Source organism: Nothobranchius furzeri, chromosome 10 (genome assembly GCF_043380555.1).
Source record: "Nothobranchius furzeri strain GRZ-AD chromosome 10, NfurGRZ-RIMD1, whole genome shotgun sequence".
Classification (NCBI taxonomy): Eukaryota; Metazoa; Chordata; class Actinopteri; order Cyprinodontiformes; family Nothobranchiidae; genus Nothobranchius; species Nothobranchius furzeri.
Genome location: NC_091750.1, coordinates 45168391 through 45184862, shown reverse-complemented (window position 1 = coordinate 45184862; position 16472 = coordinate 45168391). Strand labels below are relative to the sequence as shown.

The 16472-nt window shown below is 42.5% G+C and overlaps 1 protein-coding gene across 6 annotated transcripts in view; it reads left to right on the top strand.

Annotated features, from left to right (window-relative positions):
* Positions 1–16472, top strand: part of nrxn2a (neurexin 2a) — a 143027-nt gene that overhangs the window by 87584 nt on the left and 38971 nt on the right. The window contains exon 1 of one of the 6 annotated variants that reach the window (XM_015960743.3): positions 8852–9257. The exons of the other annotated variants lie outside the window; for them this stretch is intronic. Coding sequence (XP_015816229.1) covers positions 8999–9257 — 259 coding nt within the window. The 5' untranslated portion in view covers positions 8852–8998. Of the gene's footprint in view, positions 1–8851; positions 9258–16472 lie in introns of those variants that run through there. 6 annotated transcript variants of the gene reach the window in all.

Here is a 16472-nt window from a genome sequence, read left to right as displayed (position 1 = left end):
GTCAGTAACAAGCAACAAGTCAGAACTCATAGACCGCCAACAGGGGCCACGTCGGAGATTACGTCACATTCACGAGCCCTATTAGGGGCTCGACACACAGGAGGCGACAAACGACCGCGATCAGCAAAATTCGTCGCTGTTGCTTTTATTACCTGACACACGGGAGGCGACCCGCGGCCAGCGGCAAAGCCGTCTAAGCGTTCTGTTCCATGGCGAAATTGAAACTTTCGTTGTTTTGTTTGGCTGTGTCAGGTTGGAGGGAATTAAGGTTATTTAAGCGGTTCAGAGTTTAAAAAGTGGTAGATATGTTTCACAAGGTGCTGCTAGAGTTATGTGAAATCTTACTTGTGATTTTACTATATAAAACATAACAATAATCAACTTCTCCTCCATGTTTGCTCGGAGATGTACGGAGCATCCTGTCCGCTCATTGGTCAGTGAACGAAACCTCCGTTGATTGGTCCTCGTCCGAGCGACAGCGATGAAAAGTTGAAAATGTTTCAACTTTCTGGGATCGCGTCGCTGGGTCACCTGTGCACGACACGTGCACGAGCGCTAAATTTCACACGCACGTTTTTCGCGTTTCGCTTAGTAGGAGGGAGACCCGCGATTATCGCTTTGTCGGACATGTCTCATTGAAAATGAATGGAGGAGAGGTGATGTCGCCTCCCGTGTGTCGAGCCCATTACACTTTAAAGAAATTGTGACCTTTGTGAGACTGTTGAGTAAATTGTACTGGCATGATTTATTCGCACAAAGTGTCTTACTTATGTCTTAACTCACGAGTCAAGCTTCGGTCCTGAGGGGCTACTATCCTGCACCCTGCAGCCCCAACGACTTTGCTACGAGTTAGAGATAATTTGCTTAAAATTCCAGAGGAAAGGTATCAAAGATGACTTAAACATGGTAACTGAGAACCTCCACCAACCTTGTGAAAGAGGCCCACAATTTCTTACAAACAGTTCTTCTTCAGTAGCAGACTGAGACAGCCAAGATGTAAAAGTGAACGCTACTGTAGGTCAATCATCCCTTCAGCACTAAGAGTGTACAACTCCTCAGTTTAACTGGTACCGGCATCATCCTGTTAAACAATAACATCAATGCAATAGTCAGTATGTGTTCAATACTTGTGCAATACCGGGTGTACATTAGTATGTCTGTGTCCCTTTAACTGCATAGTTCTGAAAACACAAGTTTCCTTTTTATTCTTTGTTTTTAGTGGTGGACGGTTATAATAATAGCTTACTGCCTCTGTGTATTCACCTGTAATCTTATTATTTTTCATCTTCCTTTTCTCTAAGTGTTTGTGCTGCTGTAGGTAGTGAATTTCCTCACTGTGGGATCAATAAAGTCTATTCTGTTCTATTCTAGACGAATACAAGTTCATCTTAGTCATTTATGATGTTCCAGAGACATGTCGTTGTCAGTGTGAAATATAAAGTCTGATATTTCCAAGCAAAATATGAACGTATAAACCCATAATTACATTAATCACTGAGACATTGTCTCCTGTTTCCACTCTCAGCTGATCTCATCAAAGGTCTAATTGCAGTAAGCATGACTAAAGTGCAGAGTAATAATAATAATGCATTGAACTTATATAGCGCTTTTCTAGACACCCAAAGACGCTTCCACACACTCTCACATTCACACACTGCTAGTGATGGTAAGCTACTTGTAGCCACAGCCGCCCTGGGGAGGTCTGACAGAGGCGAGGCTGCCATTTGGCGCCGTCGGCCCCTCTGACCACCACTAACACAGGCAAGTTGGGTGAAGTGTCTTGCCCAAGGACACAACAGCAGGATACCCCTGGCGGGAGTTGGAATCGAACCCATGACCCATCCTCATCCTTTGATCATGAGGCAACCCGCTCTACCACCTGAGCTACTGCTGCCCCAAGAGTACAACCTAGTCGGGGCTCCCTGGTCTTTATGCATGATCCTAGATCACGATTTTTACACATCTTTAGTAGATTTGTGTTTTAAAATGAAAGGGTCTAGTTTTGTACAGGTAGGGACAGGTATGCCTTTGACATTAAAGGATGCTGATTAAAGGCTTCAATGGTCTATAAAATAAATTCACCGTTTTGTCGATGTTGGAGATAATTATTTATGCAGACTTTGAACCCCTAGAGGTCAACTTTACTCATATTTGTAATACATTTGCAGTGGTCTCTAGTAGGGGTTGCATAACTTATTATTTTTTTTAAGTCGATGTCAAGTAATGAAAATCAAGTCGACTTTGACTAGTCATTGATGATGATGTCGCTGGAGTTTTTGACAATTAAAATTGTGCCCACATTTTCTAAGTTAAACGTCTCTTTTAACAACAGTAGTTTCTGCATCTAGCTTCAGCCTCCCACCCCCCACCCCACCCCCACCCCCGCTCTAAACATTTAAATAATTATTTCATTGATTACCTTCAATGGTGTCTGTTTGTTGTAACCACCAGGTACAAAAACAAACTTGTTTTTATTTGACTATTTTTCTGTCCTGTCTCCGTTTATTATCTTCCTGCATCTCCTCTCAATCCTAAAGAAAACCTACTACCTGGGTTCATTTACATTCACCTTATGAGTTACCTTTGAACTGCAGTTCTAAAAGATCTACCGACCGCAAAAACAGTGGAGTGCGCGCTGCATGCCGGCCGCACTGGTGAGGTCTGTCACCGGAGGACAAAAGTGTGGAAGGCTCAAGTGTGCTTGTTTGAGCATGTAGAAGTAACTCTGGAAGAGAAAGTGACAGAACACGGCAGGATTTGGAGTCTTATTTTCTGATATTTGGATGCCTCTGATTGGCTAACAGCAACATGGCTCTACCACTGACTGTGCTCTGTCCTGCTGTGCGGTGGGGTTGCTAATGCTAGCGGTTAGCTTCTACTAGCGCAGACATTCTGTGCTGTTTCCTGGATGTTAAATGAACAACTTCCTCATTGTGAGTCAAGATGGGTGAGTTCATGAACGTTAAAGTGAGAGTTAAGGCACGGGTGGAGACGTATTTCATCCACACTTCCTGTTAGCAAAACGCTTCTAAAAGAGGCGCGCGCACACGCGCGTGCACGCACTCATACAAGACTTACCGCTCAGTACAGCAGACACAGATTGTGCAGCATTCTGGAGGATTTCCGTTAACCGCGATCATTAGATGAAAAGGGGAGGAGGGCATTTTTTTCAAGGAGGCGAGCGGCTCAGAGCGCTAATGTGTCAAATCAGCAGGTGAGAGGCGGAGCCAGGTGGAAGTGCGGCTGTCTCACCTGGAGACCATTGCGGTGCATCCACATGGCAATTTGCTGATAACGTCACGTTTTTCAGCTTAGCCATCAGCCACAGCTGGTTCTACATAAATGTGGAGCAGTTTTTAACCTGAAGATGGAGAAATAGTTATGGTTTTGGGCTGAAATATTAAATTTAAAGTATGTTACACTAAACTGCCACACTAATGATTACACGTGTACAGCACCTTTGGACACTCACCTACACATGTTATCAGTAAAAAAAAGTTCATTTAGGCGCTACTTGCTCTTTAAGTGACAGGTTGGTGCAGATCGGTCACGCTTTTCTGAACTGAGTGTTTTCCCGTCTATTTTCTATCTGAAGCTAATGCAGGAGATAGGTGTAGGAGAACATTTTCATGTTCAGCCTGCATGAAAAACTCAGAGTGATGATGATTTTCAAAACTCATAAGTAAAAAATAGTTTCTCAGTGAACCTGCTCTGTGAACGCAAACGTCAGACTGCTCAGAGGAAATGAAAACATGCGAACTTCAGGACCTTCGGCTATAAGGTGACTCCACTAATTACCGCACTTTGAAGCTGAGATTCAGTTAGAATTACTTTCATGTCAGTTGTTTAGAGAGCCTACACATAGAGCATAATGCAGTCTAATCATTAATATGAACAGACTGCCTTTCACATTTGAATAACTCCATGAAATAACCCAACTCCTTTAGATTTATAGAGTTTTCTAAACAGATTGAATCACTGCATGCTCCTCCAGCCATAGTCATGGCAACTGTGGCGTCCTTTATGCATTTCTGCATCCGCAACCTTTAATGTTGATATAATGAGCAAGAACATCAGATCGAGACGAACACAAAACTGCCTCTGTGGCAATCCTAGTGATGATGTTTTATTTATTTATTTTGGGGGGGGGGGGGGGGGGGTGCTTATTGTCCAAATGATGTGATCAGATCATTAAGCAGGAAAACTACTTCCGTCAAGAGAAAAGTCTCTCGAGTTTGTTTGCCTCAACTTTGGCCACATGTTTTATTCATCTGTTTTTACCAATCTGAGGAACAACATGCAGGAACTGTTTGCTCTTTCCTCCCTTGTTCTTGGTATTTTCCTGGATTGTATGCATCGCTGCTGCTCGTTCTTTTCCCGGAACCATGCTGGGGCTAGTAAACTCAGCTAAACAAGCAAATGGAATCTATTTTTGCAAGCGCCACGTGCAGCCTGCAATATGCATCCTGCTGCCACAAACACAGTTCCTTTAAATGAGAGCATGCAGTCTGCCAAGACACCAAAGTTGCCTTTCAAACAGTGAAGAATCGATGTGTACTCAAGGTGTGTGGCGCGGGCAACTGGAGCATATCACCACCCCCCCCCCCCCCCCCCCCCCCCCCCCCCCCCCCCGATCCGACTCCTGAATGGAGATGTAGCTTACAGAGTCTGTAACTCTTTTACTCACATATGCACATCCGCAATCTCCGTTAGAATGGACTCCATAACTAGTGTAGCAGGAAAATGTAAAAGTGAGTTTTTGGTTTTATTTTAAGCCAGTAACTTCCAGTGGAGAAACTGCACTCCCCTTTCCCTTTCCCTGTTCAAAGCCACGTTTATTTTAGGTGTTGTCGCTTTGAGATTAATGAAATCAACCAAACATTACAACTGCAGGCCATGCCTTTCAGAAGATGCTAGCATTATGAGTAATTAATCTGAAAGTGCTATGATTAATCCTGCTACTTTACCCCCATGGGGCAAGACTGGATGTCTGTGAAAAATTCTCTCACCAATCCTCCTGAGAACAAACACGCACATTTAGGTTTCTTAAGTCCTCAAAATGCCGTGCATGTCTTCTCGTATCATGTTACTTGCAGGTTTAGGCGATACCTCCTGGCTCTTTCTTTTTCTACAGGGATATTTAAAGCTTATTTGTTACAATATATGTAAGTGCACACAAATGAAAGGGTGTGTTTGGGTAAATCCAGGTGGAAATTGATTTAAAATATGAGTCTAGACTTACAGAAGTTCAAGTGAAACAGACTGAAATGTCCTTTATTAAATAACATACATCAAGTTTGTGTTTAAATGTATTTAAAATGTGTATTAATAGGAAGAGCTGAGCAGGATGCCCAACTTATCAAACAACCAAGGACAGCACAAGGTTAGCCTTCTCAGGCTGCTCCATCTCACATGACTTCCTTCATGTTGAACAACCCTCCAGCCCATAAATTGATTAAGGCCAGCCTTTCAGTGCTGACAGCTCTCACCAAGATATCATCGTTGCCTAGAAAAATGATCGCACGCTGGATGAGCTGACAGTATGAGTCGCCCGCTATAAATCATCCCACTCTGTCCTCTGGTACACAGACCTCACCGTTATTGGACATGAAATACTTTGTTGTTGTTTTTTATTCTCACTGTGTCTTTGCAAGGGGGGATTTCTAGCTAGCGTTATTTTTCTGCATGGCTGCTGTTGTTCAATGAAACACGAGAACAAAGTCAGAAACACATTGGCAAAAGAAAAAATTAGATATTTTTTTTTGCAAAGCGCAGTGACAAGTACACAAGGACCAACGAATACAAAACAGAATTCACTACCAAACATCTCAGAAGAGCAGAAAACACGACATGTTCTCGTACAACAAACTCAACACTTCAGAACAACAGAATGTGAGTCATAATGGCTTTTTAGGAGGGAAACCCACAAAAGGACAACAGCTCGGTTAACAAAAAATTAAACATTTGTACATGAAACAAAAGTAAATGTGTGTTTCTGTAATAAAACTGAACAAAAAATAACTAGTTATGATCAGAAGCTGCTAAAAAACCAATAATAATAAATCAGATTCACTTAAAAAAATAAGTTAGTCAAATAAAACCTATTCTTTTGCATCGTTCTTATATTTTTATTTGACCTAGTAAAAAGATCAACTTCTGCGTGTGTGTGTGTGTGTGTGTGTGTGTGTGTGTGTGTGTGTGTGTGTGTGTGTGTGTGTGTGTGTGTGTGTGTGTGTGTGTGTGTGTGTGTGTGTGTGTGTATTCTGTAGCGGGATCTACATGTTATAAGCAGGTTTTAGTCTCCACCATCACTTCCTGTTAGAATCAGCTGACCCTCGTTAAGGTTAACGAGGAGCGTTCAGAAGACAGAAAACATGAAGGATCTAAAGTCAGAGGGAAGAAATCCTCCATCAGATTATTTAGAATCAATAAGAGCCACAGATGAACATCCACATGCTGTTTGTGATTCCAGAGTGTCGAGCATGAATCCCTCCTCTGTTCCTTTTGGTCCATCACCCTCCACCCCTACCCCCCACCCTCACCCCGTGCACCTCCCCTCCCCTCCTTGAGTAATGGCCTGCGTCGACTTCTTGTCACCATGAGAGGTGGTGCTGCACGGCTTCGCCTCTGTCCTCCTGTTTCCATGCGTGTCCTTTCAACCGACCAGGCAAGCCCAGCTGATATCTCTATCGACCGTGATTTAGCTGATACAGCTGCAGCCCCCACTCACCCCTCCCCTCCTGCTCCCCCACCATATCTCTCTTTCTTCTGCTTGGCTCGATATTCTCTTCACCTCCTCCCCACTTTGTCTCTCACGTGTCTCATCGCTGCGTTGCTCCTGTCTGGACATCGGTCTCACCTCCCCGTCATGTTGCAGCCACCAGAGAAAGCTCCCGACGTGGCCAGCGTCTCTGACCTCAGATCAGCTGTGGCTATGAATGAGTTCTGCATGGTTAGGCAGTATGAGCACCTCTGAGCAAACAGAGACAGGCGAGGTGAACACGTCAGACGGAGAGCTTTGAGCAGATAGATTTACGAAGCAGCAGAGGTATGATGATTCGACAGCTGGGAAGAGGCAGCTTTCAGAGTGAATCCTGATGCAGATTAAAGGGACGGCACATCCTAACTTAGAACTTGCTCAGGCTGTAATATGGCGAGCTGTTTTACATCTGTGTGACACATATTACAGCTCCTTCTTCATTCACATCTAATGCAGCTGCAGGATCTTTATTTTAGAAGCGTGTTTGTACCAAAACCTCCAGTTCCTTCTGCTCCGGCTCTGACAGCTCACCTAAATCAGGCTCCTCCTCTGCAGCATGATTCCTACGTGTTCCTGCCAGGACCTGCAAGCCAGTGAATTCTCCAGCATGTATTTATTCACACAACCCATTTACTTGCCTCAATATTTCCCGGAGTGTTTGCAGTCTGTTCTCTTTTTTCACCGTCTCTCTTCCTGTGTCTCCCTCCTCTCCCACCATCGCTCTCCCATCCATCCACCCTCGCTCTCTTACCCTCACCCTCCTCACTCATTTGCTCACAGACTTTCTCAGACGCACACACACACACACTCACACACACAGAGAGACGCATGCTGTGCCTCTCTGGATCAGAGACCCTGACTACAGTATGCCTTCAGAAGAGCTCCTTTAGCTTGCTTTCGTCTCACCACAACTACGAGGCAAAGGATTTTTTTTTTTTGTTATTTTGTTTTTTTTTTACGGGGCTCTAGGCTGTTCTGGAATTTCACCAATCCCGGATTTATTAGGATACGTTGGTGTTGTTTGATTAGCATATCTCTTCCTGCAGCAGTTTGCAGCTTCGTTTCTGCCTTTGCCATCAAAGCCATCTGATCTGAGAAGAACCACCTGCCCTCCTCCAGAGACAGAGACACTCAGAGAAGGAGAGAGGGTGGGGGGAGAGGGGCACGTCCTCCATCGGAGGCAGCGGATCTGGACAAGGTAACTGGAGAGGATCAAGGGAAAAAGGAGCAGCAGCAGTGAGGGGAATGCAGCAGTGGTCGGTACTGCATGAGTCTGAGCAGGTGGAGCGTGAGCGATAGATCCTGCATTCATTTGGAAACAGGAAACTGCCGCGGCTGCATTCTGATGGATCTCCATCACGCCAGCGGCTGCCATTTGTTGGATTTGCGGCGACTTACGAGGGACTGAAAAAGGAGCTGCTGACAAATTATTTATTTATTTCCAGGATTTTCTCCTTTACCGCGCTGCTGCTGCTGCAGATACTGCTCCCTCTCTCCTCTTTCTCTTTCTACACCCCCCTCCTCCTCTCACTGTCTCCATTCTCTTCTCATTCCCCGGGTTAGAAAAGGGGAACAAAAGCTCCAGCTCCAACCTTCTTCGCTGCACCCCTGTTTGCACACATTTTGATTTTTCCTTTGATGAAATGATCCATTTTCCCGCTGAAGCGTGTTCCATCTTCTGCTGCGGTGGAGAGGCTCCCTTCCTAGTGGGCAGACTCAGCTGCACTCCAGCTCTACCTGTGGGCGATGGAGACTCTTATCAGAATTCTTATCACATGAAAATCTGCTCTGCTGCGTTTCACACCTAAATGTGGCGGTTGAGCAGCATGGAGGTTTGAAATTCCATTTGGATTCATCTCTAGTCTTTACGTGGATGTTTATTCTCCCTACACGTTGGGTACGTCTCACTCACTTTTGGAAGAATGTGTTTGGGAGGTTTTTTTAATCCGTTCTTGTTTTCTCCGAGACATTCTGGTGAGACGTCATCAAGAACTGATGAGTTAGTAACTCTTGAGTTGTTTTGATCATTACTTTTAGATTGATTCTCTTTTATCAAACAAATCTACGGGATCATTTTTCAATCCATCGCCTCTCAAAACGAGTGACTAACCCAGCTGAGGGGGGCAGAAGAAATGGGCCTTACTTGGTAGTGAGATGCCCTGCTGTCTCCAGGTTCAACCATCAGAGGCCTGAGCTTGGACCAGTCGCCTTTCCTGGGCCTTCGTGGATCTAACACACATGGGGAGACTCTCTGCAGCCAATCCCGCGCTCGGACAGCGGAACAGCTGGTCTCAGTTTAGTCTGGGCATGAGACTGAGTTATTATACAAAGCTAGCGTTCTGGTTCACCGTGCTAACTCTGCTTCCCATCCAGACTGGAACGGCACGTGTGTCTTCGAGCCTGAGCACCACGCACCATGTCCACCACTTTCATAATAAGCATGGGACTGTTCCCATTGCTATCAACAGGATGCCTTTTCTTACCAGAGGGAGCCATGGTAAGACATTTCCCTCCAAGATTCCCAGCCTGCTGCTTGCCGTGTCCCTTTACTCTGTTGTCATGCTGGTCCGAAATAATAGGAAGGACCTGTCTAAAATAGTTTTCTGCTGGCATTAGAAAGTGGAAAACGGGGGTTTTGTTGGTTGTGCTGTTGGTGACATGGATGGCTCTCTTGTGATGTGCAGTGGGAGGATGAATCTTTCACCAGCAGCTATGTATGTGCGGCAGCCTCACCGTGCATCATTAAATCCCTTTATGTCTCCATTAGAGTCGGTTGCATTTCCCCGTGTTGCTGTTTCATACACAACACCATCAGTAGAGTAAAAAACACAACGGTGTGGTGAATTATCAATCAAATTCTCATTAAAGACCAAGTTCACTGGGAAATCCAATTTTTACTTGTTCCCTTTTAAATATGTCTGATCACTCTGAGTTTTTCATGCAGTCTGAACGTGAAAACAGTCTCCTACACCTACTTCCTGTTGTTAGCTTCTGACAGAAAATAGACGAGGAACACTCGAATTAGAAAAGACTCAGATACGTAACACTGAAAATTAGCATTCATGGACTCACCCATCTTGGCTTGGGACGGGGAAAGCTGTTGGTTTAGTGTCCAGGAATAAGCACACAACATCTCAGCTAGTAGAAGCTAACTGTTAGCATTAGCAACTCCAGGATTGTGTTATTTGTGGAGATAAAACATCAACATTGCAGAGCAAACAAAGTCAAAGGAAAAGTTGTGTTGCTGTTAGCCAATCAGAGGAGAGATGTCCAAATATCATGTATATTAGATGGTAGATGGCCTGTATTTGATATAGCGCCTTCTAGAGTCCTAGAACCCCCCAAGGCGCTTTACAACACAACCAGTCATTCACCCATTCACACACACATTCACACACTGGTGGGGATGAGCTACAATGTAGCCACAGCTGCCCTGGGGCGCACTGACAGAGGCGAGGCTGCCGAGCACAGGCGCCACCGGTCCCTCCGACCACCACCAGCAGGCAACGTGGGTTAAGTGTCTTGCCCAAGGACACAACGACAGCGACAGACTGAGCGGGGCTCGAACCCGCAACCTCCCGGTTACGGGGCGAGCACTTAACTCCTGTGCCACCGTCAGACTCAGAATCCTGCTGTTTTCTGCTGCCTTCCCATCTGACTAACGTCTACTTCCTGAAACAGGAGCGCCAGAGAATTTGTTTCTACAGAGAACAACTCACAATGCATTCATTTATACTAGAGACCAGATTTATTGATAAAACAGGTGAATGAGAGCTTTCATATGTTCTTGGTCAGATTTAGCTTCTTCTGTGTCAAGATATTTAGGATGAGGCCTCTACTGGTGTTGTGTCTCAATATTCATGGACTGGTGGAATCATGATAGATAAGTGTCATGGTGAAAGTGATACATTATATCTTCATATCTATCCAGCATCTGATTCGCTATTCTGCTCCAAATGGCTGCACCAAAGCTCAGACACAACTCTCTTTTATGTCTCACTTTGAAAACCTAGTCCAAATATTCTATTTTATGTCCCATTAAAAAAAAAGGAAAAGACCCATTGGAGTTTTGTCAGCAGAAGTGTTGGAAAAAAATGTGATGATTTATATCTTTGCTGTTATAGCATATCATTCTGGACCAGGATGGCCTTCTGATTAAACAAGACTATAAAAAAAGCACTTCAAAGAATCCCTGATAATTTTTCAATTACCTGTGTTATACTTTTTTTTTACTGTTGAATATTATGAGTTATGAACTTCAGAGCAAGACTTTCCATTTCCTGACACATAAATACAGACAGCTCTTATCATTTACACATTATGTGCACAATGCTTTCGTGCACTTTGCAGATTGCACTGTCTGGGTTTTGTGCAACATTTGTTGAAGCGTTAGGCTACATTATAGTAAGTCATGTAATCACAATTACTGGAGCACAAAGCCTTAAAGAGAGAAACAAAATCAGAATTTATTTTAAATGTCATGTGCATTTGGGTGAATCGTCAACTAGGAAACAAGAAAAAAAAAGGAAAGACAGCCCAACATTAATCACTGAGCTGTTTGTTATACAGTGATGAACTGAGTCCACACCATAAAAAAACACTGGCCCAACCTGATGAGCACAAACAACTGCAGGAAACATGACCTGTGGTTGTAGTAGATTGTTCAGGGGGATAGCACTCCAGTTCCAATATCAGAAAGCAGCACACAATCAGTCGAGCGAGTGAACAAGACCACACAGTCACAACAAACTACCACTACTCGATTGTCCAGGGAAGTCTGTACACACACACTGACACAGAATTGAGTTTTGTCATTTATCACGTAGACTTTAGGCATTAGAAAACTGAAACAACAATTGTGCAGTTTGTTCCATGTCTGTATCTCTTCATTGACATGTATTCACTTTGCGAGTAAAATAGTAAAAAACTGACAGCGAGTCTTAACAATGAAAGAGTTTTGGGGTGTTTCTCAATGCCAAGGAACTTTGCCTTAATTTCTTGGTCCCGCCCCGGTTGCCTAGGTGGAGATACGTCATCAGGAACCACCAAGGGGTGTTCCAATGTTCATGTTCTACCGAGGCGTCTGTTCTCTGTTTGTTAGCTGTTTAGCTAGCTGAGCAAGGATACACAAGATGTGCCTAGTAGCCTGGCCTTGGTCAAAAATTTCCCAGAATACAGCACAGTATTTTTAAAAGGATGGTGGATCAGAAGCCGACAACTACTTTGGGGGCAAATTTAAATGAAAGTCAACTCATTTTAGATATCGGGCTGATATCTAAAATATTTTTTTAATATCCTAAGCAGGTACCGTATCTATGGTTGGTTAGAAGCTTAGTAGTTGCAGATTTGGTGGCTAGCGCGTCTCATAATAGCACATTTAGCTAGTTCAGCAACTGTTTACACCAATTCCTCTCACATTATTCTCTCATTTAGTTAAATTTGCACCTCACTGTGTTAGCTGAACAATGCTATCGCTCAATTTAGCGAGACTAAAATGCTCAAAATGTCACAATCATGTTGGTTTCAATTATGTTTAAAAATCCAGAAAGGAATCTAAATAACCATAATTCATGGATGCACACTTGTATACATGTGAATGTGTGTTTCAAGGCTAGCCAAAGTCTTCTGGATGCCCCCGGGCTATTTGCTATTATTAGCACTCCTTCCCTGCTGCAGAGCTCTCATTTCTCATCCAAAACAGAGGTTAGTGCATGTGTTGTTGCATTATACCAGTTAGAGTACAGCAGGTCCTTCCACCCTGATGCTGGAACAGACAGTAGGGAAGCATGAAGTATCTGAGATAATGAGTTCACCAAGTTAGCCATTAATCTGAAATACTAAGCTTTGTCACAAGTTTAGACCTGCACTGATTAGTTGGGTAATGAGTTATCCTAATCATGTTATCTACAATAGAGGAAAAATACAATTTGCAACCCAACTGGCTAGATTAGAATGGATTTAAATGAAAAGAATAATTAAATGTTATATTTCTTCATGTGCAAAGTTATAGGTTGCCACATTTAACATTATTTTAAATTTACAGTAATTAAAATTTTCCCTCCTGGATCTCTTTAGACACACTGAGATACACTTTATATTAACTCAATAGTGCATCAAATAACAGAAAATGTTCTGCAGATTATTCAAATTTCATAGTCAAACTTGATAAAAGGTGTTTTTATTAGGATTTTTTTTTTTTTTTTTTTTTTTTTTACAATTTCTGGTCTTCCCTTAAGGCAATCCATAGTCCTCCCACTTTCAGGAATTATGTGTGATTTTCAGAAATCTATAAAAGCGATATGTTGGCATTATGTCTTAATGTTTTGGTTAAGCCCACCCCTCCAACCCTTAGAGGCCCAAAAATATGAACCAAGCATAACTCAGAAGTAGCCAATAGTATTAGACATCAGCTTATATATCAGTCACAGAGTGTGCATAAGCATTTGTGGACTTACCTAGTGATGCGCAGTTGGCAACATTTCTTATGAACAAAAGAGAAAACACACGCACACACACACACACACACACACACACACACACACACACACACACATATATATATATATATATATATATATATATATATATATATATATATATATATATATATATATATATATATATATATTAGGGCCGGGACTTTAACACGTTAATTATGATTAATTAATTAGAAAAGAAAATGGCGCGTTAAAAAAATTTACGCATTTAATCACAGCTTGCATTTCGAGCAGGGTGGAACCTTTGTCATTGCATGATTTCCTCGTAGACCGAATATCACTGATGCACACAACAATGCACAGTGCTAATGGCTACTAAAACGGAATAAAAACATAAAGAAGTTGCCTTGCTTGGACTGATGCAGGATTTAGGAAACCCGTCCGCCTCTTTTTTTAACTTGGAAAAAAACCTTCCAGACAACAACGGAGTCCGTATCGTGGACATTATTCAGAGATCGTCTCTGCTGCAGCTGCCCGGTGGCACCGGAAACTTTACAAAAGTTGCGGTAAGCTACATTTACGTAACATCTGTGCAGCCCTGAAAGCACCAGACAGAAAAAGTATTTGCCCTAACAGTAGTTTATGAAAGTAGTCAGACAAATGAGAGGTGCCTGGCTGCCGCTGGGAGAACGCTCCGTGGTCTCACTACTCTGTAAACAATCACAAACAACGTGTCTTAAAGTTGAAAACAGAAGTTTTAAGTTAAAACAGAAACACTCTAAAAATGTGATTCATTAATTACAAAGCCTCTAATTAATTTGATTAAAATTTTTTAATCGAGTCACGGCCCTAATATAGATGTATATATAGATTTATATATATATATATATATATATAGAGAGAGAGAGAGAGAGAGAGAGAGAGAGAGAGAGAGAGAGAGAGAGAGCTTTAGCAGCTCACAAACACCTCCAGCACCTGATATTGATTCATACAGATGCATTAATAATCCGATCAATAAGGAAGTTCCATTCATGCTTAACAAAGCCCCAATGTTAGAGAAAAACACCCCGTGTTACCTTCCACATCGCTTAAATCAACCAAAGTCTCAACACTTCTGGCTTCTCGCTGACCGCAACGCTTCAGTGCACCTCTTAGGCTTTGCTCGTATTGAACTACAGCACAGTGGGAGAACACACCAGTACCACAGCCAACACAGCTAGAGAATTTTCTATGCCCTTCAACTGGGATGCAGTAAAGCTTGTACTGCAGCTAACCTCTCATCATGCTCCCAAAACAGCTGCATGTTCAACATACTCCTGAAATGTCTGCTGCACTTCGCTCTCCAGGGCCTCTGTGTTGGTGTCAGAGTGGTCCGGCTGTGGCAACACAAAAGCAACTAATTCCTCCAGTGAGATGTCTGAAGAAACTAGGTCTTCCAGGGAATTTAACTCAAAATTTGAACATCACGGAGGACAGATTATCCTTAGATCAATGCATTTGTGTAAGAAACAGCTGTCGGGAGGCTCTCTGCAGTCATACATGACTCAATGTTTGTTTTATCTGCTGAAATGAAAAACAAAGGGTCATGAGCATCAGAGGGTCAGCTGGAGAGGGCTCAGTTTCCCCTGGGTAACATATTGCATTACCTCAAGAGTGATGCTCAGGTCTGCTTGTGTGCAGATGGACACGGAGAGTCACATACACACACATAACAACACAAACGCCATTAGTAAGCAACCGGCAGCAAAGGTTCACTGAGCAAATTATATGATTTACTTTCTGATGAACGTGGTCGTTGTTGTTCAGAAACAAACATTTAAACAGCATTTATTTTGTGATTCTGAGGACGGAACAAGTAGACGAGGCAAAGGATGGCATGTAAGAGGTGAGAGATTAATGCAAACACTGCTTTTTGCTCTACATGAATCAGAGGAGGAAATATAGAAAGGCAATGTTTTTAGTGGCAGCAACAAAACACTAAAAGGTTGCAGCATTTGGTGCAAACTGATTGAAACGACATCTTGCAAATCCCTTTTCTAAATGAATCTGTTAGAGATGAGCTGGTGAGCCACCAGAGTACCGGAGATGCTCCCATCCTTTTGATTTTTACCTTCTGATTACAAATGTCTACAGTGTCTGGTTGAACACTGGTGTTGTGCAACAATCTGGTCTCTGAGCTGGGATAAACAGCTGTACTTTACTGTGAAACATCAGCAACATGCTGAGGGCAACCATGGTGATCTATATAAAGCTTTAAAGGTTAACCAGACGTCAGCATAAATCACTGACTTGATGTTACACTCCTTCATGATCTCCTGCCACAGAAAGGTAAAATGTCTCAATAACCGCTGGATGGATTTGAATAAACCTCTCAGAACGTCCTTGTGTGACAAGCATCTCCAACTGGTTATTTCCCACCTGAGTCAAGGTGTTTTTCACAGATTTACCAGAGAGTCATTAACGATTTATCCTAATTTCTTAGACTGTACACATTATTTGAAAAATTTGGCATCAATCTGGTTTCCATTCCTTCAAGGAATTATCCTGCATTGATAGAACTTCATTAAATAAACTAACGTGGGTGTTGGACTGGTGGTAACCTGGTCAAAAACGCACTTTACTGATGCTTTAATTTGAAAATCTCTGCTCTAAATCTCTTTCTGCTGAGTAAATGAGATTTATTTTAACAACAAATAGACAATTGGAAATATCAGTCTACACAAATTCTGCTTTCTAAATATGATAAATAATAAAAATCTTGGTCACAAAATAATCAAAATAAAAATGTTAAAGAAGACTAAACATTAGTGACCCTGATTAGTTTTCTCTGTTCTGTCTGCATAAACCTTATAATTATGAGCGCTGGTAAACAATAATGGGAAAATCACAGAAAGGTAAAAACATAATGTCAGCAAAGTCTAATTTTAGTCCTGAAGAAAAGGTGTTAATTTTACTTTTCTGTTCATCTCTCCTTCCTGAAGCCGTCTCTAGAGGTGTACGTCACCATTAGCGACTACTTTAGTCACATTTCCACTCTAAGAAGCTCACACATGTAAAGGTTACTATTTTCACTCTGGTGATTGATTTTATCTCTCCTGCTGGCTGCAGATGTTCATCTAAGATTATGATAACTTGAGAGCGGAGTTTCTAATGTCGGTGTGCAGTGTTGATGTCACTAGAAAAGTTTAACAAGGCTGTGTCCAAATTCAGGAGTTGCATTCTTTGAAGGTCGCATTGGAAGGTCGATTACGTCATGGATGCCCAAATTCAAAGGC